General features: G+C 35.2%; 1 protein-coding gene across 1 annotated transcript in view; it reads right to left on the bottom strand.

Annotated features, from left to right (window-relative positions):
• The window catches only part of PREX2 (phosphatidylinositol-3,4,5-trisphosphate dependent Rac exchange factor 2), a 212994-nt gene that overhangs the window by 92470 nt on the left and 95063 nt on the right, over positions 1-25461 (bottom strand). Inside the window, exons 13-23 of the mRNA XM_006090598.3 lie at positions 25163-25212; positions 22129-22204; positions 20147-20219; positions 17609-17751; positions 17362-17454; positions 14880-15028; positions 10448-10533; positions 7993-8129; positions 5527-5644; positions 2790-2974; positions 254-415 (exon numbers count right to left, since the gene is read on the bottom strand). Coding sequence (XP_006090660.1) covers positions 254-415; positions 2790-2974; positions 5527-5644; positions 7993-8129; positions 10448-10533; positions 14880-15028; positions 17362-17454; positions 17609-17751; positions 20147-20219; positions 22129-22204; positions 25163-25212 — 1272 coding nt within the window. The remainder of the gene's footprint in view (positions 1-253; positions 416-2789; positions 2975-5526; positions 5645-7992; positions 8130-10447; positions 10534-14879; positions 15029-17361; positions 17455-17608; positions 17752-20146; positions 20220-22128; positions 22205-25162; positions 25213-25461) is intronic.

The following is a 25461-nucleotide window of genomic DNA, read 5'->3' on the forward strand; positions in this document are numbered from 1 at the left end:
AGTTAGGAGCGATCAGACCAGCAGGCAGAGGCGGTTAGGGGTGATCAGGCTGGCAAGGCAGAGGCAGTTAGGGGCGATCAGGCAGGAGGCAAGCAGGAGAGCCATTAGGAGCCAGAGGTCCTGGATTGTGAGAGGGATGTCCCCAATCAGAGAGGGTGCAGGCTGGGTGCACCCTCGTGCATGAATTTTGTGCACCAGGCCTCTAGTAATTTAAACAATATTCACATGTGAAATGTATACATAGAACGTTTACCTTTTTGTAACTGGATATTCTCTGAGAGATGTGCTCAACTTTTTCACTGCAGATGGCACTGAATTTACTCTGAAGTTCAGTAGGAATCACTTCATTTAAAGAGTTAAGGCTGGTGCAGTTTTGTACAAAATGATCATCACTTTTAGCTAAGGCTTCGAGAATCTGCAGTGACACACAGACACACATGCAAAATGCAGAACAGAACAGGAAAATAAAACCTTCAAAATTAGCCAAGTAAAATGTTCACAATTCCACAACACAGGTGACTTCCCAAATGCTCTTGTGGTGGCTGCCTAGGATTTCTATGTTCACCCAAGCCCTGGCAGTAGAGTGATGGGCCTGTGTGTCTGGTATCTCATTCTTTGTCTTCTGTTGACTATAAAAGGCTCCCTGAAGGAGGTGAGTGGACTTCTAAGACGCCTCGCTCAATAAATCAATACACTGATGTGGGAACACAATGCCTATATGTTACTCAGAACATTTTTTTTCAATTTTATAGAAAACAAAAACTAATGAAATCCAAAAGAGTAGCCTCCTTACTTTCCCAGTACAGAGCGTGCATTTAACAAATGTTTGCTGAAGGACTGAATAAATAAGAGGTTCTCTTGCTAAAATAACAATCAATGCTACCTGCACTGTCTGTGCTCTGATAACAGCATCAGGTAAAAGCGTCCTATTTATGTATTCAATGTGTAAACCCTTTTGGCTATTTGAATCAATGGTGAGGCAGTGTGCGTGTGTCTGTGTGCACGTGTCTGTGAGTGTGTGTGTGTGTGTGTGTGTGTGTGTGTGTATGCACACACACATGTTCACACAAATACATACACACCCTAGATCACTGAGAATTTCCTATGAATTGAGAATTGTCATATTTGTATGTAGCATTTTTTATTGTTTAACGATCACAGGACTGATTATACCCTTACCTAACATTTTTAAATAACTTGTGAGAAATGTATACATGGTATATTTATCTGAACTGCCTCACCACCTCCACTTCCCTTTCTTGCCGAATATAAAGTGTGAGTTATTTATTTATTCCACTAATTATTATGGAATGTGAGTTACTAATCTAGAAATTTGAGGGGTTTTTACTACTTTTAATTTTCTTTTCTTCTTGTGTGCAGGGGAAATACGTAACTGTACTAACTTACACAGCTTTCATATATAAAATAACCCATGTAATTTTGCAAATTTGAAATAGGAAATGAGATAAAATAATTACAATAACTTGATCACAAATTCTTACATGGATCCTCTTTAATAGTATAATGCAGTAGGGAAAGGGTTGCATTTTTAGAATATAGATCTTATATCAATAGATATATAGAGTGGTAAATGTCATCAGAATAATGGCATTTTTTTAAAAGTAGACTTTCAGAATATAAAACAGAAACATAATTATTTTTAAAATAGTGAATTTATATTTCTATAATTATTTTCTCTAACTAATATTTTTAAAAAATATATGCTACAGCCCTGGCCGGGTAACTCAGCTGGTAGAAGTGTCATCCTGTACAACAAATGGTAGGGCACATACCTAGGTTGTGGGTTTGATCCACAGTTGGGGCTTGTACAGGAGGCAACCAATCAATGTTATTCATTCTCTCTCTCTCTCTCTCTCTCTCTCTCTCTCTCTCTCTCTCTCTCTCTCTTCCTCCCTTTCTCTCTCCCTCAAAAGCAATAAAAACATATCCTTGAGTGAAGGATTAAAAAAACACATGCTATAAATATTTTAAGTCTATCTTGATTACACATAGGTGAAACAAGAATTGAGATGAAGAAATAAAGGTAGTGAAGCTATTTGTCATATTACTTACTTGTAATACCTGAATCCTCACAGGGTGATATAAAAGCAGACAAAATACTAAAGTTCTAACCTGTGGAGAGTCCCATAGGAGTTTGCTAGATCTCCCTTGTAGAGGATCATGAAAAGCAAGCACAGGATCACCTCTCACTTCCTACATGATTTATCCAGTAGGATGAAGACTTGCTTCCTCCCTGTCTTGCTTCAGGCTAAGGACTACAGATAATATCCCTCACTACCAAGAATTATATAAATGTCTGAGGATCCATTCGTAAATCATCTCTAAGCTTTGTGAAATTTTACGAAATAAGGTTGAGACTTGCAGGATTTGAAATTTCGTATCATGTATTTCATGACTTCAAATACTCCTCCGAGAATTATGTACATTTAAAAAAAAGCACCACCTGGCGTGAAAATCATCTAAAATGTACACATGATACTGAATTAACAAACACAGCAAACTTACAAAATGCAGAGAAGACTGCCAAAGCAACTAACACTCCCCTGGGCTAGAGTCCCATCTAACTTCCCACTGTGCTCCAACAAGTATCAATAAAAAGGCAGACTGTACACATACTGAGTAATGGGGGGTGGGGAGGAGCAGAAGTTGAATGAGCTGACAGCTGAAAGGAAACGCATACAGCTCTTCACACGTTTTAAGATGGGGGTGGGGAGGGTTTCAGTTGCTTTATCTAGAGCACGATCCCTTGTTCCCAGGATGGCCCTTACCTTGGCAGTGAGGCTGAAGAAACCTTTGGGCTCGATCATCTTCTCCACCACGTTGCACTTGATCCCAGCGGTGCTGTCATACTCATACACAACCCCGTACTCCAGGTGCACATTATCCACCGTCAGACTCACGTGCTCCTTCTTCCCATCAATGATAGCCATGGTGTTGAACTTGTCAATTACCTCTGCAATAAAGACAATTTTAATTCAGCAAATTCATGAAGGGTCTGTTAGCCTTTTCAAATAATTTGAGTCTCTTTGAATAATTTTTAAGGAGTTACTTAAAGGATGGCTAAGTTTAATGTGCTAATGAAGTATATACCCTTGTTAACATTTTTTAAAAGAAGAACATTTTTTTAGAAATATGCCTGAGTTATCCAAATCTCACTACTCTATCTTTACATATCCATTTTGATCTATGGACCATATGTACGCCTACTTACACCACTATAAACGTTATACACACAATTTTATATTTTCTCATTAAAAGCATGCATGGATTAAAGTCAGCATTCTTGAAACTGCCTTAAACATTGGATGAATATTTTCTGAAAGCAGAAAAAAAAACACACATAAGGCCATATTGACGAAGCAGAAAGGAGATGCAGTAATCATTTTTTCAGCAGAGAGTGTGCCTGAATTCTCCCAAATAGCATTTTCCAGAGAGCTCATTGAGAAAATTTCTCATCATTCACTATACTAACATTTCCATTTGGAACATCTTCTTATAGGTTTTCACCTATAATCAGTCAGCTGATAAAAAACAACAACAACAATACACACACACCTAAAATCTCAAGTAAGAAACACTGAGAAACCTAACAGTAAATATTAAGTAAGCAAAATAAAATACGAGTTTATTTAAAATAATTCTAGAAATAGTGGAAATAGCAAAAATAATTAAATCCCAGCGTAGCTAGAAATAGATTTCCAGAGCATCTCATCAACCCTCTCTACCTTCCACTGAGACAGAATGATGATTAGCAGCAACTAACACTAAATGAGAAAAAAAAAAAGCTTCAGAATGAAGTCCTGAGATTCATCTTCATTTAAAAAAATGAGAATTGATTTATCATAACAGTCTTGCTGCGCCAGTGAGGTCGAGCATTTCTAATACTGCCCATGAAATGAGTGGCTCCTACCAATGGCCTTCCAGGAGTGGGGAGAATCAGCTTCTCCTAAGTTCCCCCATACGAGCAGTGTGTATAGGGAATTCTCCACCTGTGCTGGTTTGCAAGAAACTAAAACTACAATAAAAATTTAGGGACACCCACCAAATATATGAGTGGAAAGATGCCAGGAAAATGGAAGAGAGGATGCAAGGACTTCTGTGAAAAACCTTTGAAACAATAATTCAAAGCTTTTGTCAATTGCCTCAGCCCCTTTGCCCTTAGCAAAGAAGCTACTGAATATAGCAATCTGCTGGCTTGCTTCACCGAGAAAAGAGATGACAGGAGTCCTTGTCAACAGGTCTCTCTTTCTCTCGTTTGCACGTTAGCTTGCTTCTTTCATTACTATCAGTGCTTCAATACAGTAAAAGTTACTTGAATCAAGAAATTATTTTCAAAAGAACTATGGACCTTCTAAACCAGGGCTTCTGGGATATAAGCGTGCATGCAGATCAGATTTATTAACTTGGAGACTCTGAGTCAGTAGATCTAGGGTTGGCTGAGATTCTGGGACTCTCTCTTGCTCCAGGTTCTGCTGCTACTGGTCTGCAAACCACATTAGAGTAGTAAGGTCTAAACAACATCTAAACTCAAAACAAGGAAACACATTCTAACTGAGATTTGAATCCTCATTCTACCACATACTAACTTGGGCAACTCCCTTAGCCTCCATTTCTTCTCCTATAAAATGAGGATGGTGATAATCACACTTTATGTGATCTTCTCTTTTGATGACTTTATGAGAGAATCTATGTAAAAGACTTAATAAAGTGACTAACAAAGTGTAGTAGCTATTCCATATTAGCTACAAGCTATTATTACTTATGCATTTGACATGACATCTATTAGTAACAATAACTTAAGAAAGTGGCTTGAATGGGGAATGGGCAAAAAGGTGAAGGGGATTAAGAGGTACAAATTTATAGTTATAACAAATTAGTCACAGAGATATAATTTACAGCATAAAGAATAAAGTCAATAATATAACTTCATATAGTGATAGATGGCTCCTAGACTTCTCATGATGATCACTTCATCTTACCTAATAGACAAACATGTAAATTGATCGTACCTTTGCTACACTAACCAGCCAATCAGGAGAGTATGCAAATTAACCCAACAAAGATGGCAGTTAATTTGCATATGTAGGCTCCAAGCGGCGGAGCGAAGACTGAAGGTGAGCCGAAGCAGCAAAGACGGAAGACTGGAAGACGGAAGCCTGAAGGTGGCTCCTGCTGGAGCAGTGAAGACGGAAGACTGAAGGCAGCTCCAGCCGGAGGGAAGGCCTGGGTCCCAGGTGCCGGAGGAAAACCGGTGCCGGCAGCCAGGAGAAGGGAAGGCCTATTGCATGAATCTCTTCGTGCAACAGGCCTCTAGTAAGATATATAAATATCAAATATCTATGTTGGACATCTGAAACTAATGCACTATTATATGTCAATTGTAATTTAAAAGAGCTGTACATTCCCAAATGAAAAATATAAGTGGCTTGAACATATCAGATTTTCAATAATTAGCACATTGAAAAAGAATACTATGAACAAATAGTGAGAAAAGAAGGAACCCACCTTCTACTTTGCAATCAAAAGAATCCCCTGCTTCATCTCCGGGGGGTTTGGTGTTAGACTTTTGAAGGTCTTCTTGGGCGCTCTCAAGGCTGTTATAAACCCACTGTATGGAATCTTGCTGGAAATGAGGAAGGGAAAAAACCTCAGCGGCATTAGTGCTTCCTAAACATGCGTATCCATTTCATAAGCCTGCTTCAGAAGGAGCGCTGACAAGCTTATTTTTCCTTCTAGTTTGTTTAAAAATAATAAATTTTGAAAAAGAAAATCAACATCAGAAACTAATAGAATGTCAAAGCCAACTATCATTGTTCTTTAACAAGCTGACCTTTTAAAGCTTGAAATTTTATCTCCCAAAAGTATGTTTTTGAGTAAGATATATTTCCCAAATGTCTTACTTAAATGCCTCAATTATATCTTAAAATGAACTATAAATTACATTTTTAATAAATAAATGTTAGATGAACAGTTTTCCAAAGGATCAAGCATCTACACCCTTTTAGTGTCTCCCTTTAAGTGCTCTCCTAACAATTATATATATTTAATACACTTAATGTTTTTTGAATCAAACCAATAAAAAAATTGGAAGACCATCTTTCATCTCATTAGGTTCTTAAGTAATGTAACTATCTTTTAATCCTATGTCATAAATCATCCTATATCTTAATTGAAATAGCAGTTCCAATCTTATTTAGATAAATGAGAGAGAGAAAAAGTGACTACCAAGTAAATGCTTTTAGGGTTGCATTACTCTAAGTTTATACTTTTCCGAGGTAAGATGATAAATTGAATTGCACTACTGAAGTGTGATATAATTGGTATTACCCATTTTTCTCTTATTAACTTCACCATTATGTTTAATTATGATATTGTTATGCATCATTAAAATGCTAACAACTGATCATTCAAATACATCCTGGTAACCTGTTGTGGCCTCCAATGACCCACATCCCCAAGAATCTACACCTTTATGTGACTCCTCCCACACTGCCTCTGGGTGTGATCATGTGATCTGATTTTTCCAAAGGGATAGAGCAAGCATGATGTAAATAGAGAGTTGATCGATTGTAATATCCCCTCTTGAAATCCAGACACCATGAAGAAGGGAAATCTTGCTAAAGACTGGAAAGGGAGGCCATGTGGAAGAGTCTGGAGAGAGATTAGCAGCAGCAGAACTGCATTGCACAGTCAGTCCCAGCATAATGCAGACGTGCCAGTGCCCTCACAGGCACTGACACCCAATCAGCCCGCAGAATCAAGGGAAATAATCAATCACTACTGTTTAAGCCACCGAGTGGTGGGACAGTCTGTTTTGTGGCAATGAATACCCGATGTTATTCATTTTGTAAATTTTTCTGTCCATTTATTATTTTTCTCAATCATTTTATTGATCAACAATACCTCTCCAAGAAGGCAGGCTGGGAAAATAGAAAGGAGTAAAACCAAAATAAACTTAGCTACTTATTAAAATTCTGATAGAAGGGGAAAGATTTGATAATTTCAGAAATGTCCTTTAAAAAAGTTAATTCAATAATATAGTTCAATAAATATTTATTGAACTACTTACTCTGAACCAGAATAACCTATGCATCAATGTGTGAATTCTAATTTGCTCTGCTAATTTGACCTATTGGTAAGTAAAATTGATGAGCTATTTTCTTGTATGTGCAGTATTTTGCAGGGTGTTGGGCCTGAACTATGAGAAAATAGCCATTTATCCTTCTGATTTGGACACAAAGTTTTATTCCCCAATCCAGAAAACAGTACTTCAGTGTACAGGACAGAAAAAAATGCAAAGCCTGTCGTCTGAAGATTTTTTGCATTTAAAATTCTTTTGCATTTAGTGGATTAAACTGAATTTTCTCTTTTAGTCCAATATGCACTTGTACCTCATGAGATAATAAGCTTTGCTTATAAATTAGGATTGTAATTTTATTTTTTCTATGACACTTGAAATTTGGACCAGAGGATAGTGCTGACAATTGTAAATAATGACAAGTACTTTCTTTTCTGAGCTAAATTCAATTGGCTAAATTAATATATCCAAAAATCAACTGCAGACCCCATAACTCCCACAAGTTTTTGTTTTTCACAAAATTCTAATAGTAAACATTGCAAGCATTTATAATTCAAATCAACAGACACAGAATGACCATCCTATATTCTCAAGCAAATACAAGGGTCAGGAAAGCAGTTTAAACCTTTGGATCTCAATTTGATAAATTTAAAAACTCAAATCTCAGGGCATTTTTTAAACAGGTGATAATACTGCAACAATGAAATGTAACGTTAAGCACAATGGATCATCACTCATTATTTTGACAAAGCAATCATGATGAGATTTACAATGCTAGCTTAAATGTGAACCCAGAAGTGGAAACCACAAACATCTCTGGCACTTCCTGTGTTGTCCCTGTGGTTTCCATGCACATTCTCGATTAGATCTAGAGAAGCTGAGAGGCAGCGTACCTTGGTTGGTCTCCTGTACTTCCTGCAGGCCGTGACATGTGCAATGACGCTGGCATGTGTCTCTTTGCTGACATTGATCCCATTGACTTTGATGATACACTGTCCAGGGTGAAGACCCGCTGCTGCGGCCACCGTTCCTTTAAGTACAAGTGGAAAATTGCCAGAAAGTCATTTTAGATTTGTTTTGATCACATATGCAATAAGGAAAGCAATTAGAAATATACGTAATAAACATCTAGCTAGTGTGTTTTTGATCATTTGGTTCTGATAGCAGTGCCCTCTCAACATGTTTCTGCTATTTACAGGGCATTCAAACTGTAACAGAGTATTTTCCCACCGCCCTATGAATTAGTTTGAAGGGATATTGGAAAGTAACTTTTTTAATGCTAATCAGTTATTTTCCCTTTAAAATGTCTAGTCAATCTAATTTTCTGAATATGCATGTATAATAGCAAAATGAGAAAGCCAGTATCATGCCTTATTTATCTTTCTTTTGTTTACAAAAATCTCTAAAAATTAAAATAGAATTCACTTTCATTTTTAAAATGCCAACAATTAAAAGAAATTCTTAAGAAATCAAATCAAATCAATTAGCAATTACAAGTGGACTGGATTTGCTAAGAAAAATAAGTTCAGGAACCAGAGAACTGAAGAATAAAATTAATCAGATAACATCAACTGCCCATCACTTATTTGCATAGACATAGATTTAAGTATGGAAGTGGCATATCCTAACCAGTGAGTTAAGATTTTCAGAACCTTCCAATCATTATTATTTGATATTCAAAGCAACATTAACAAAGCAATGAATATAACTAAGATAAATAACTACAAAACTTATTATAAGTATGTTAGAAGAGCCTTTCTTTATAAGCAATTTCCCTCATGAAAGAATTAATAAAAATCCTGAAGAACATAATTTATATTCAAGAATTGTCCTCACTAAAATTCACTCCCAGAAATTTTAAGTGCTTTTTCTGGATTGAACTGATTCTTGCTGGAGTGAGGGACATTCCCAACAGAAAGAACAGCCTGAAAACAGGCACTGTGTCAAGAAATAACGTAGAGTCCTAACCGGTTTGGCTCAGTGGATAGAGCGTTGGCCTGCGGACTCAAGGGTCCCAGGTTCGATTCCGGTCAAGGGCATGTACCTTGGTTGCAGGCACATCCCCAGTAGGGAGTGTGCAGGAGGCAGCTGATCGATGTTTCTCTCTCATCGATGTTTCTAACTCTCTATCCCTCTCCCTTCCTCTCTGTAAAAAAATCAATAAAATATATATTTTTTTTAAAAGAAATAACATGGACATTCAGGAACATATTAGCAGTTGGGAGTGTGAACTTAGAATAGAAAGGATCCTAGAGAGCAGAGCAGAGCCAGGTTGGGCAGTTCTGGGTGCTTTGCATGAAGTCCTAAGTCTGAACCTTACTATATATGGAAGGGAAAAACATCTAAGAATTTTAAGCACAGAAGTGACATGACCGACCCCCCCCAAATGGACCAAGGGTTATTAGAATTTAAGTCAAAAATCAGAATCACAGCATCTGCTGCAATTTTCCAGGCTGGAACTAAGGTAGCCTTAGTCATAGAGGGGAGAATGAGGTCACGTATTTGATGTGTGATGATGGAGTTTGTGGAGAGGCTACAGTACCCAAGATCACTCTTGCACCTTTGGACTCAGTGGCTGAGAAGATGGAGGCACTTAAATAAAGAGAGAATACAGAAGGTAAAGCAGCTTTAGAGAATGAACAAGTTCTTTTGGGGAGAATGCTGAGCTTTAAGGTGTCCCAAGGCCATTATGTATATAATAAACAATTGGATCTGGGCGATAGTACACAGGAAAGAGATCTAGGCTGGAGACAGAAATGCAGAAATCCCTGGCAGAGAGGATCAACATGATTGTTTATGGAGAACAAGCAAAAAGAGAATAAAATATAAACCAAGTTTTTAGTCACTAAAATCATTTAATTTAAAATGCATTTTATAGTTTAATAAAATGCATGGCCATTAGCCATTTTATTAAGCTATAAAATGCATGGCTTATAGGAATTCTTGAAGTAATCATATGGCAACAGGCTATAAAACACACAGATCATTTTTAAACCTGAAAACTCACATCTTTGAACTAATGACAAAAAGGTAATTACTTACTGTCACAAAAAAAGACAAATAGATGCCCTAAAATCATTATATCCTCCGGCTAAACTGAAGCATGCAGAAAATTGATCTTAGGAGGCATCATTCGTTATTAACTTTTTAACAGAGATACATATGCCCTACAATTTTTAAATGTTTTTTAAAAATATCATTTTAAGAATATACTACTATTGAGTTAATACAGTAAAATATGATGAGAAAATTCATAACATGATTATGTACATTATAAACATATTCTTGTTTAGCGAAGAATGGCAAACATGTTGGAAAGCTGTTCACCACGCAGAATAGCTTTCTCACCTCTGCCCACCGCATGCACAACCGATGGGCCATATCCCCGGATCTGGAATCCAAGTCCGTCGGCTGAATCTGGGATTTTCACTGTCCTAAAATCAATCCGAAAATAGGGTAAGATGACTTTAAAACACCACAATTGGTAAAAACAATAGTTGTCCAAACTTTTATTTATTCTTTCCATAAATTCATATTGAGGGTCGACCCTGTGAAAAACACTGGGTTCCAAACCCTCGAGGGAAGCAGGCACGGAGCAGGCACACATAGCAGGTTTCTCACTGACACAGCCATTGCAAGAACAACCTGAGTAAGGACAGGCTCTGGCCTCAGACACTCCTCGCTCTGAATCCACTTTTAGTGACTTTTAGTCACTTGACAGTTGGATAACTTGAATGAACTCCTTAACTTCTCTGAGTCTGAGCTTCCAGAAAGATGACGGTGTTAAAATTTACTTTGCAATGTGTCGGTGGAGATTAAAAGAGGTATCATTGGCCAATTGCCCTGCATTGTGCCATGAGCTAGGTAGGTATTTAACAAAATGGAAGCTTCCCCCTTTGTTTACTATTACAAAGAAGACACTGGTGCACACTGTGAAATTTCTCTGCTAACATTAACATAAAAGAAACAGAGTTAATACATTTCTACCTGTTGGGAGCTCCATCAGAAAACAACAAAGAGCCAGTTATAAAGAACAGATGCATCAAACACTACATCAAAGCAAGTTAAGAATATGATTAACGTTAGTACTTATTCAGTGGGATTTTTTTTCATTATTTAGAGAATACTTTATTCGTTTCTGTAATCAAACCCATGTAGATTAAGACCTTACATATTTAATACAGTGTGTTACCCCTGTACAAATGGGAAAAATTATGTTGAACGTTTCTAGACCAATATGGCTGTTAATTTCTGTACAATGCCAACCCAACACAGTATAACTGGGATAGTTTTTCCAAAGTTGACAGCACAGCTAAAGTTTCCAAAAATTCAAATTATATATATATATATATATATATATATATATATATATAGAGAGAGAGAGAGAGAGAGAGAGAGAGAGACCAATAGCAGTATGTTATGCATCAATAGCAGCAACAGCTTTTTCCAGGTTCTGCAGTCATCGGATTTTAAAAGAATAATACAACAAAAGGTAAACCTGCTTAAGTGAAAAGAAATTTTCAATGAATCCACACAGAAAAGAAGATGAAGGGTTGAAAATAAACTCGAGTAAGCTGACATGGCACACCAGGGAGGGATGTCCAATTTGGCACTAACAAATCAGCTACTCCTTAGAAGGAAGCCAGAAATCAGATAGTGACGACGAAAAGCAGAGAACAGGAGATAAGATGAAACCTCATAATAAAAACGAGTATAATAAATTGCGGCAGAGAGCACAGACAAATGAATACGATGCAATAAATTTTGATGGATAGCCCTTGATGCTCAAGAAACAAGTGTTTGCCAAAAGCTGCTGAATGAATCATGAAATAAATGCAGCAGTACTTCAAGGGCACATCAAACAGTCTCAGGTCTTATTTGTAATTTATGAAATAGCTGTTGGAGCAGTTTGCGCACCATGGTGCCTAGAACACTTGGGAAAGCCAGAGAGTGCATTTAGACCTGAAGGCGGGGGCTGGCACTGCCACCTAAAATATAACCCAGGCAGGCATTCAGACATTCGGCGACAGAAATGCACATTGCCTGTTCCAGGGAATCTGAAAGGATTATCATACATTAGGTTATACCATAGGAAGTGATCTGCATATTGGTGGGATGGAGGTCAAAGAATGAATGTATCCTTTATCCTTCATTAGATAATTTTTTGGTTTATAAAACTGTATCTGTTTCCTTTTAACAAAAACTTGTCACTAGAGTCTATCAAATATAAACTTAAAAAACAGAAAATAACTGAGGGGGGGAGGAAGGGGAATAAATACATTTCCTGAGCATGAAATAAAAAACTCATACTTCTATATATTACCAATGAGAGCTCACTTTGTCTGAAATAACTTAGAGCTTTCAGGCCATGATGAATTATTGTTCTTTAGGATTGTGCAGAATTCTTGGTGGCCTCTCAATCCTTCCTAAGCAGGGTCTTCTATCCTTCTAATATGGCTATGAAAGGCTGACCCAACTCTAATCTTCTAGAAGATTATTATACTTTTCTTAACAAAATTTGTACAAAACACTATAAGATGCATTTGGTCATAATTTGGGGACCCCCTTCATAAAATGATCTTTGGAAAATGTTTACTGGTGGAAACACTATGTTGCCTATTAAAGAAAGAATTAAATTTATACAAGAAGAATGCTCTATTTCCTGTAGAACACAAGTGCCTAAATTATCTTCTACAAAGCCTGCTGGAAAATTCCTTGTGTTATCTTTTGTAAAATGCACCTAGACTCGAAAGAAAAATTCTGTTGTATTTACCTCTCACATTTTTGCTTTTTTTCCCCAAACAGGATAATTGTAAGTAGCTATTGCAAAAAAATATGAGAGTGATTTATAGGAGTCATACATTAGAATAAGGACATAAAGGAACGGTTATACATTTTGAACAAATTAAAAAGAAAAAATGAGTACTCCATCCTCAAAACAGTTTTAAAATACAATGCAAAATATGCCTCGATGTAATAAAGAAGCAGTGCAAAAATGAAATGAGAGAAAAAAGCATCACAGATCAGATCACTGGAGTATATATTATGGGCTGAACATGTCACTAAGTTCTTACAAACCTAGATTTATTTAAGTGTTCTTAGCAGCTCTGTAATATAGTCACTCTTATCATCCCCACTTTTTTATGGATGAGGATGTTGAAGCAACACAATTAGCAAACAAGTGGTGGATGAGAGGCTTGATCCTGGACCAGAAACATCAGGGTTCCAGTTGCTGTGCAACAAACACCGAGGGAAGAATCAGAAGATCCACGTTCCAACCCTGCTCATCTAGCAACTACTTCTAGGACTAGGGATTTGCTCTATCTATTTAGTTTTCAAGCTGGTGACTTCAATGACCTCTACCTGTTGAAATGTTTGTGATCAGTGGACCAGTATTTGTAGGGCTAAATTAGGGATCAATGGCCCATGAGCAAAGCTTAGGAATGCTACTCCCTTATTCCTTTCCTGTTAAATGTCCTCAAAATGTCCACAGGTAGGCAACTAGGTTAACCTTATCCTAGGTGGGTTGGGTAAAGGGGGAGCACTGGATCATAACTAGTTTTAGAGAAAGATGACATTGTTATGGTTATCTGCTGCTCTCCAGCACAAAGTCCCTCTAAATTAGTAACTTTAATGAGGCCCACTCTTTCGGACCCCTTAGTACGCTGTTGGTAGAAACATCTACCTTGATGACTTAGCACTACAGAATGTAGCCTATTACACTGCACTACAACTCTTAAGATAAATACTGCACCCAACTTTGCTGAATATATATTAAGGCAGGAAAGAACACTCCATTATATATATTTAGAATCTTTCTATAAGTAAAGTAAATCATTCTGTTTTTGAAGTGGTAACCTTCATTTATCTTAAAATTCATGAAGTTGCTTATCACTATTGATAAATAATATAATAAGTATTAAACAGTAATTTTGACAAAATCATAGTATGTACCATAACACATTGTGTAAGCACTTTATATGCATTATTTCTGTTACCTCATTGGATAAACAAGTGAAAACCTGATAACGGAAAGCAAGATCATCAATGATTTAGAGAAGAAAAGCCAATGTCTTCCAACTATATCCACCATATCTTGTTAATTTTTGTAAAAAAAAAGATCATAAAGCATATCTCATTTTATAAATATGTGATTATGCATATGTCTGTCAGGATTTGTAAAATTCAACTAACACTGAATTTCAAAAAAATAATAATGGTTACTTATGGGTGGTATGATTATAAGAAAAATCCTTTGGAGAGTCTGTACTCTAAATTTCCTATGATGAACATGAGTTTTTTCTAATCATAGGCAGATAGATAGGACCTATTTCTAGGTAAACACCAGCATAGGTTTGTTTTTCTCTTAGTTTTGATCCCATATCCTAACAGTGTTTGATTATTAATGGTTTCGAGTTAACTTATAACCCCTGAAATTCTTAGGGCTGAACATAGAGGAATGCAATTTTTATTATCAAGTGTTCTATTATTTTTTCTTCACTCATAGTCAGACTCAACCCAAACTAGACCAGGAAAATTTAGACATTAAAAGGAAATTATTATTTCTGCTGAAACTACATGATTCAAGTAGCAAGCATTTTGTCATCATAAGCAATGTAGTTTTCCCCATCATTTAAAGACCAATCTTAGTGATGTTTAGTGAGGTTTCAATATTCCAAGCAATGAGAAGCTTAATTCTAGACATTTGCTTAGTTAATTCTTCTATTTTATTCATCTATGCATAATTTTTTTAAAATCCCACACAAATCATACAACTTACTCCCTTGGCTTTGTGCTCACAAGAACTCTTAGAGGTTTTCTGCTGTTTAAGCAGGATTTCAGGAAGCAATCCACTTCATTGAAAGGTCTCATAAAAACTAGGTCACCGTTAATAGCAAAAATCTTTTTTCCAACTTCCATGCCAGCCATCTATGAGAGAAATAGAAAAAAAAAAGAGTCAAATTATATTTTAATAAGGGAACTATTTATTTCCCAGAATTAAAATCTGAAAAGGTCTAGAACTTATAGATTTTGACATTTTAACACAACTGCAATGTTTTTATACAATTTCACAAAATAAAACTGTGGGAGAAGTGACAGAATTATTCTCTCTGACCTAGTTTTAAATTTGATCACCCATTTTTACCTCCCTCCATGACTTAACATTGTACGCCTCCTGTGATCCTTTCTTCTGCTCTATTTCATAATCCCTTTTTTTATTTCACCCTTTTAACTATAGTCAAGCCCCAAGTTAATTTTTTTACTGTATTTTCCATGGATAACCAATTATCCATGAGTTTCAATCTCAACATAGACATCAATGACAACCACATAGGCATCATTAGCCTGAGAAAGGATAGGAGAGAGAAATGGCCTAGAATCCAAGGAAGTGTGCTCCAACAAGCACAGACTATAAAATGCTGAAAAGATGACAAAGAAGACATAATCCCAAACGTCCTGGTGCAGCCACTGTTGAAAACAGTATGGAATTTCCTCAAAAAATTAAAAATGGAACTGCCATTTGACCCAGGAATCCCACTTCTGAAAATATATTCCTAAGATTCCCTAAACACCAATCAGAAAGAATATATGCACCCCTATGGTCATAGCAGCGTTATTTTACAATAGCCAAGATCTGGAAACAGCCCAAGTGCCCATCAGCAGATGAATGCACAAAAAAGATGTGGTATGTTTATATAACAGAATACTAGTCAGCTGTAAAAATGAAGAATGAGTTACCCTTTGTGACAGCATGAATGGACCTAGAGAATATTAGAATATTATGCTGAGTGAAATAAGCCAGTCAGAGAAAGACAAATATCACATGATCTAACTTATATGTGGAATCAAATGAACCTAATAAACTGACTGGCAAACAAAATAGGCCCAGAGGCATGAATGCATGGAGCAGGCTGATATATCTCAGAGTAGAGGGTGGGTGATGGGAAGAGATTAACCAAAGAACTAATATACATATATGCATAACCAATGGACACAGATAATAGTGTGGTGAAGGCCTGGGATGGGGCAGGAGCTGGGAAGAGGGGAGTTATGGGGGGACTTGAGGGACATTTGTAATACTGTCAACAATAAAATAAACAAACAAACAAATAAATAGCCATTATCTCTCCATGCCAACAAGGCTGCTCTTCTTAACCAAATCTACTGCCTATAAACTATATGCTCTGTTGGTTATCAGATAAAGGATGAGAACCCTGGAGAAGACTTTTATCAGAGGCATAGGCAGATGAAGCTCTAAAAACATCCTCTGAAATAGTCTGGGAGAAACATTTGCTTCTCACAGGAAATTATTGAAAATAGTCATTTGCTGGCTGGGCCCACTAACAGAGTATGAGTTGGCCAGAGTTATTTGATTTTATAGTAGCATGCATTAAGCTTTGTCTTGCATGAGACACCTTGGACGTTATCAGATGAGAAGATGGGTGACAGTTTACTACTAACTTTAAACAGATTCTAAGTTAAAAGCTGTTTCATTCATCATCACATTCTCTATTAAAGATTTAAATATTGAGACGTTTGCTGGGGGATTAACCATCTTATAAGCTAGGCAGCAAGGTGAGCATACGTTAACTTTGATAAACTTGGTATATAGCACTGGAAAGTAGGTTTCATGAGGATAGGAAAAATTGTCTATTTTGTTCATTGCTGTATCCCCAGAGCCCAGAATACTGCCTAGCATACAGTAGGTACCAAATGGATATTTGTGAATGAATGACTGAATAAATGATCAGGAGATTTCTTGGTTTAAAAGGCTGGTGAGGTGAGAGAACATCAGTCAACATTAACCCAATGAGAAAATAGGTCAAAGTGTGTGCTTTACTGATGGAAGTTGTATTTATATGACAGTCAACAGACACAGGAAAATAGAAGACACAGCCCTTGAATTAATGGAAGAACCATCTGACATGCATAACAGTCCCACCCTACACAGTCCCCACAGGGTTCTGGGCTAGAATCCATGAACAGGGAAGTCCCAGGGGCATGGAATGAGCCATTTGGCCTCCCAGGAGCTCAAGTTCACAGCTGTAGATATTTCCAATACCTCCCGCAACTACACCTGAGTACCCAGATGTGACTCCTCTCACAGATCCCGAGAGTATTCGATAGAACCTCAGAATAAGGGTATTCAGAAACATTTTCAAAAGGATAGTAAAAGACTGAATTCAATTAGTTTAGAAATTTTATACTTATTATATATGTCATGCGCAACAACTTAAAATAATAATGCTAATTTACATTACCTCGGCATTGGACCCCTTTTCTACCAACTTAATTATTGGAACTTTATTTTTGTCTTCTAACCCAAAACCATAGCTGCCTTCATTGGATTTAATCTGAAATGTAAAATATTAACATTATTAATAAAGCAAGTAGGAAAAGAATTTTTAAATCAAACAGAAATTAATAATATGCATCAAACATGTTTATGTAATCTCCTGCTAATATCTAATCAAGAAAAAAACTTATATAACTTATTAATAAACTTACCAATAATGATTTAGCTATAACATTTTCCACAACTTTTAAATCATGTTTCATAAGTCGATGTTTCATATTGGATCCTTCCATTTCTTCATCCGCAAAAAAACGGAAAAGGAGAGGTTCGTCTTTGAATTCACTTTTTTCAAGGACTAATGAAACAGAGATTGAAATTGTTTCAATTAATCCCAAAATCAAATTCTTTGTCCAAAGTGATAGACATTCAGTAAAGCAATAACTGTACCATGACCTCAATTTTATACTCCTTAACAAGTTACACTCACTAACATCCATAATATTTTTTCCATTTCTTTCTACAATTTCAAGCCAACGTTTCTTTTAAATTACTGTTAGCTAAAGGATTTTGAAATTTTAATATTTTGTCAATGTTAACTTTTTTTATACTTAACTAAGTCTTTCACTTTCCAGATTAAAGCCCAAATTTAAATAAAAGATTATATTGAATAAAAAATGTATACAATCCAAAACATAGAAAACTACAGTGTTTTAAATTTGTAGTAAACATTTTAAGTATGATTTTAATATCCTGCACAATTCTGGGAAAATTCAAATGGATTAAGTGTTGTTTTTATGTTGTGAGCAAATCCCATTGTGCTCACTTTGTTCTAACACTTGAAACCAGAAATATGTCTTCTGGGTGAAATGTGATTTTAGTTTCCATTAATTCTTAGCTCATTTCTGTTTCAAAGCATTATTCTCAAATAACCTTATTTATGCAAAGCCCAGTTTTTTCTCTTTCGTCTGAACAGTAATATTTTCCCCCAAATCCCTAAGATTCATGGATACAAGAATTATGTTTTATAAGCTTTTTAAAAAGGCTTAATATCAATAGAAAGAATTTGTATTCAGCAAGATCCTGACAGCAGTCAAATGTGTTGAAAGAGAAATCTTTTCCATTCCCATTAATCTTTCGGTGGTACCTTGAAGAGTTCTTTGTTGGGACAGGTTGATTCATTGAGCCAGGGAGCTAAAGGGAGGCAATGTCCCCACAGCACAGTACAAAGTTAAGGCTTGATGCTGAGACAGACATGCATTTAAATTCCAGGTCTGAGATTGAACCTACCTGTAACATTGGACAAGTTACCTACACTCTTTGAACTTCAACTTCCTCATTAAGCCTTGGTGATATTATACAAAACTAAAATGAGGCAATGCATGTAAATAACTTGACATAGAGTAAGAAATAAAAAATGATAGCTATTTTATTAATTTTACAGAGTTCCAAATAGTAATTATTGACTGGATGTATGCACGTTTTGATCTTTGGATGAGAGACTGGCTGGCAATGTGAGTTAACAAGTGAAACTATTGACCACAAATTAAAAAGTAGCACAGTCACAGCTGACCATAGAAATGAGAATATAAGTGAGATCGAGTTAGGTCTTGCCTACATGACATAAGCAGTTTCCCAGAACACACATGGTGTTTTGCTACTGTTTTCCTCCCCAAAATAGTCTGTCTAAAAGGAGTGAGAGAAGAAGACATCAGGAAGGCCACACATGCACTGACCTGATTGTGCTTTACCGACAGAGGCTTTTGTAGGAAAAATGTTCGCTGTAACTAAGCATTTAAAAATAAGTGTTGAGATCCAATTACTGCTTGTTTCTACCTTGATATTATAGTTTTAATTCCCTATAACAATGCCATTTCTTCCATTCAATGGTTTGCTCTTCAAGGATTAATAAGTCTATATCACAACTGACATAGTGCTCTAGAGATAGTGGAATGTAATAGAATTCTCAAAGGATATACAATATCCAAGGATGCTCTCAAAATTGCTAACTTTTGCTTCCTTTTTTATAAAAAGGTAACAACCTTCTGAAAGTAATTGACAAATTGGTATCAACTATTAGACAAGTGCTATAAACATATATATTAACAAATATTTGACAAGTACTATCAAATACATCTTTATGAGCATATATATGTAAATATATATAACAATAAAAAAAGATCATTTGGATTTATGGAATTCCTAAGATGGTATGAATAGAAAGGGAAAACTAAGTCTCATTTTTTTATAAATTTAAGGGGAATGAAGTCATCAAACAAGAAAGAAAATCAATCTTTAATTAGTTGCCAAAAAATCAGATTTCTCCAAGATATTTATAATTTTGTTCTCAGAGAAAAGTTTGAAAGTATTTTTATAAAAAGAACAATAAAAAAGAACAAGAAATACTTAATATATACTCTCATTTAATCATTTTAATATATATACTAGCATTAAAAACAAACAAACCATAAATTTGATCTGAAATAGTTTCAAAGAAGCATATGAGCTTTTTTTTTTCAAACTTCTAAACTCAATTCCTCGCTCTTCTGGAATCAGTTAGGGTCTAGAAAAATACAAGGCTAATCATGGCAACTGGGAGATAATGCAGATGTGGTAACCCACACGGCAAGGCCTAGACAGTCTTGCTGGTTCATTTCTAAATTACTTCACTGGAACACTGAGATGGCTCCAGCATCCTAACAAAAACAAAACAGTGAAATATATCCGTAAGCTTCCAGAATAAAAATTCCTACCATGGTGCATAAATCCATTGTCACAAAGTCCAACAGCAAATATCATTGCCTCTTCTCTGGTGCGACAATCCCCCTGTTAACCAAAGAGCACTGTACAGGTTAATAGGCAACCGAAGTCCTGCATGTTTACTACATTTGATATTCGCAGCACTAACCTGACAAAGCCACTCATATATTATGGTTTCTGTTGCTTTCATAAGCCCACAATATATCTAATTGCTATAAAACATTCACTTGATACTGAAAACATCTTTTGACCTTCAATGAAAAACAAAGACTTAACATTTCTTGAGACAAACTATACTTTATTAAGTATGATAACATATAAGTAACTAAAATTTATTGCTACCAAAATGATTCCTTTCTCTTATTTCTTCAATCTTGTATCCCAACTATGAATCCAGGAAATAGCCTATATATTGAAATCATACTAAAAAAAAAAAATCTCAGCTATCACTTCCCTTCCATCAAATATCCTTGCTCTTTAAAAACTCTGAAATTTACTAATCTAGGGTGACTGGTAAGACTAAACTTTTTGGCTGAGACAACACATGCAAGCTTCTCTTTCAATATAACTGAACCCCACCCCCCAAAAAAAAAGCCCAATGCAACCTCTTGTCCAGGTTTTGAGCAACTTATTTTATTCTTCTAATGCTCACACTTGGAAAATAAAAATGGCAAAAGAAAAACAAAAATGATGATAACTGACTTTAAATATTTATTCAACACCAGCTTTTACTTTAAAAAAAATGTTCTTCGGTTTTCTCACATAACCAATATATAGTACAAGATCATGTGACTTCTATAACATTATAGTTCCTTTGTGAAATTCCAACTCTGATATCAAGTACAGAACCAATTCCAATGACACACATTGACCAGTGTTAGAAAAGGCTCTATACTAGTAAACCCATTGTGTGTATAAATTTAAGTTTTATTTAATGTAACTGTTGGATTAATCTAAAATCTTAACTTTAAATAGAATAAATTTAAGTGCTATAAAATATAGTGGGCTTGGAAAATCTAGAAATTAATATTAATTATAAAAAATGTCAAAATGTATGTGTACAGATTAATCAAATGTGAATTAAACATTAATATTTGAAACCAAAATAAACACTTTTATTATTGAGTATCAAATGTTATTATACAGTTGTAACAGGAAGTGGGCCACTTTCTTTAATAACAAAAAAGTAAAACTGTTTATGACACTGACTCAAATACCCAAACATAATGACAACTTTCAACCAAGCAATATCCCTTCCCAAAAATAGTATGATCTGTTAAAGTGGATATCACTTTTCTTAGCCTTTTCTTTAATGAAGGGAAAATATTTGCTCATTCATTAGTTGACCTAATATGATAAAACATTTAAATAAGTTTATATTTGAATATCTATTATTATAGGTGACATGCCCTGATTAGCAAATATCATTTTCCTAGCTTGCACATTTAAGCAGAATTAAAACCACCACAACAAATTTTGTACTTTCCTATTTAAAATGTATGGAGAAGGTTGTTAAATCTTATAGTGTGTCAAACTACAATTATTACCTAAATAGAGAAAAGGCATAGGAAGATTAGAATAACTTGCTAGGACTAATAAACAGATACTTTAAAACAAATTCGTGAACAAAACATGCAACATTTTTAATATATGCCCATTGCTTCTTTTTTGTGATATTCATTTTACACTTCATTTTTTAGAATCTAATTATCTCATCTGATTATTTAAAAATAGGAATATCTTCTCCAAAGACAATGTGGCACAAAAGTTAAACCTAAAGATTTTGAACTCAAATAGATTGTCTAGCCTCAAATCTTAATTCTGCTTCATATTAGCTATATGTATTGGTCAAGTTATCTCACTGTGTTTCATGTGTAGGTGAGGATTTTTTTTTTTTTAAAAATGTACCTCAATCATGTTCTCAAACTTATATCAACAGTGAACGTAACTGAGCAACTTCTATTTGTTTATTTACCTGTGCAATTAACCAGTCTATCAGTTTGTTGGCCATGACTACAGATTTGTAGGTCCTTAAATGGTAATCTTTATCTCTATAAAGAAAAAAGAAACAAAAAACATTAGGGAAGGAGATAAGTGAGTAAGAAACACTTCATTTAATATGTGCATTTACTCAATGCAATCTGAATCAACTGTCCACATTATGTGTAAGTAAGAGACGTTTACAAGGTCTGCATAACTCCTGAAAACTCCTTCATCAGCTCATACCAAGAGAAGAAACCCACAATGATACCAAAACAGGACATTTCTTCTTTCACAATAATCTATATCCCAATAGATTATTACTGCTATATTACCTGGTAATAACTTAGCTAGACATAAAATATCTCATTAATAAAAGAATAATAAAATGGAATTTTTCCCTTTAAATCATGATAGATTATACAAAACATCTCAAAAAGTAGGGAAGAAAGCAATCATTGAATTCCCACTCAGACTTCCCTGAGAAGGCTGGACTTGCTCTAAAGGAGTGTTCATTTGGCTCAGCTGAACTGGAAGACTGTAAGCCTATCCAAGGTAAATGCACTGAGAACCATGTCTTGCATTTTGTCACAGTGACACCACATCCCCAGGGAACCATGGTAGTCAACTGTTTCCACATCAGACTTCTTTCAGTAGACTTCCCAGGTCTGAGAAACCATTCACATTTTAGTTAGATACCACTCAAGTGCTCATGATCAGAATGAGGCCCCAAAGGCAAAAATCTATAATGCATTGAGTTTGCAGGTCTGGATCAAAAGGGAATGAGAGCTGGCTGGCCATGTATCTCGGTTCGAGCTACGTGTACCAAGGTTGTGGGTTTGATCCCCAAGTTGGGGCACAGGCAAAAGTGAACCAATGAATGCATAAATAAGTGGAACAACAGGTTGATATTTCTCTCTATCTCAAATCAATAAATAAAATTTTAAGAAGAGAAAGTGACAGTCTTTTCAAAACGTCAAAAAATCCAAATTGTAAACAAGTTGAAGTGATGAACAATTATTAACTATATTCAGAGTTCTCTAGCCTCCGACAGGGATTTACAATGAACATTTATATCATTTTATCCACTTTCATAGAGCTCCCTAAAGTATTGTGGAAATTTCTGAGATTTCAATAATAAATGTATTAGATTAACTGGTAATCAACAATCTTTTAAAACAAACCTCCTTGTTGATACCTCACCACCCATTTCATCTTGGTGCCCATAAGCATTATTAAGAAAGGGAAAGGTGTATCTGTTATAGACCACATGTGGGTCTGTGGGTTCTTCACCCAAATGATTGTTCTTTTCATAAGCTGAGTTCACACATATTAAAAGAATGACTACCACACATCCCATCTGTTTTATGGGTTTTTTTTGCCCCCATAAATTTTCCCTTGACAGCTCATGAAAAATTGTCATTTCTAGCCAAAAAACAATTCCTTCTTATCAGCTCCTACTAAGTGTAACTTTCTCAAAAAGAAATTCCAGTCCTAACCGGTTTGGCTCAGTGGATAGAGGGTCGGCCTGCGAACTGAAAGATCCCAGGTTCGATCCTGGCCAAGGGCATGTACCTTGGTTGCGGGCACATCCCCAGTAGGAGGTGTGCAGGAGGCAGCTGATGGATGTTTCTCTCTCATCGATATTTCTAACTCTCTATCCCTCTCCTTTCCTCTCTGTGAAAAATCAATAAAATATATTTTTTTAAAAAAAGAAATTCCATATGCCTAAAATATATTTTCAGAACCTATTTTCTGACATACAAACTCTACATCTACATAGGTGAAATGAAAAAATTTGACCATTATTGTTTCTATTAATTTAGCAGAAAAATAAATATAAATATGCACTTGCTACAGAGTTAAGCAAACATCTTTTAGTATTAAATTATCCAAAACATTTACAGGGTGTCTGTACCACAGAATCAACAAATATTGGTTCTTTTCCTCTTTTTACTGCGTGAAGCCTGCCTGGGCAAGGGGACAGGGCACTTTCAGAAATAATGGGTAAGGTCCTGCTTTCTCGCCAGAATATGCAATGTGTTCTCTATGGAACATCAGTGGGCATTCCAATTCACTTAAACAGCAACTCCGGAAAGGTTTTTATTTTTAATTAAGCTCTGCATTTCCTTGGAATGGGAAATCAGAATGAAGACTAGAAACAATGTATATCAAACATTTGGATTCTATAACCACAACTGAAAAGCCTCTTTATTCATTTTGGAAATAGTACATCTGTATTTTGTGTGTGAATAATATGTTTAAATCAACAAAACTGCAAATGATATCTGGCCATTTGAAATCCGATTACCATTGTATTACATTCTATCAGTTAGTGTATATTACATATATAGCGTATATTACAAATCACCATGATACTGCTGAATGGTCTCCTCCAATTTTAATTATAACACAAAACGCAAAGTTTTCTGCTGTGTTTCTAAAGAGATAAACTGAAAATTTATCCTAATTTCTCTTAAAAGTAAAAAGCATACCTCTTTATAAGGAAAAAGGCAGTGGAGAACAAAATTATTAAATTATACTTATTAACTCCCAAATGACTCTTAATTTTCAAGTATAAAATATTTTCTTTGCATAAAAGACCATTAGAAGAAAATATTCTGAAATAAAATACACATCCAACATTGGATTACACAATTTAATTTAAAAGTTAATATACAAGCAACCATAATGGTAAATGTTTATAATAAACAATATTTCCAAATCCTCTAATCAACTATTGTTTATTAAATATTAACTGAATATGGATTGTTTCATTATAAAGTCTATAATTTACTATAACTTAATGGCAAATAATTATAGAAGTCAGAATAAAAAGAGTGGAAGAAACTATATATTTAGAGCCTCAGAAAATTTAGGGATATTTTAAGATAAATTATTACTTAAAAGTAAAATTTTCACTTTTGGAAAAAAAAATAAACCAACAAGTTGCAGGTGGATAATATTTAACTAATATGCAATGTAAATGTTCCCATATAAGTTGCCCAGAACTTAGAAAGCAGACTCACCTTATCACTGGAGTAAATAAGCTATGAAGACGGCAATATAATCTTACGCCCTATTGTAAAATAAAGACATGTCAAAAGCAAGTAAGAGCACTAAAAGGACAAACCAATGACATTCTGAAATAAATGTATTTATTCACTGTATTATTCTAGAATCAATACATCTCAACCAATATAAAAGTTATTCAAATGTGACATTACAACATAACATATATGCTGTTAGTCATAAAAATAATGACTTAAATCATTAAAAATAGAACTAACTGTGCTATGAATTTGGCATACGCATGTGATGTATACAT

This window comes from Myotis lucifugus, unplaced genomic scaffold (assembly GCF_000147115.1).
Source record: "Myotis lucifugus unplaced genomic scaffold, Myoluc2.0 scaffold_77, whole genome shotgun sequence".
NCBI classification, from domain to species: domain Eukaryota; kingdom Metazoa; phylum Chordata; class Mammalia; order Chiroptera; family Vespertilionidae; genus Myotis; species Myotis lucifugus.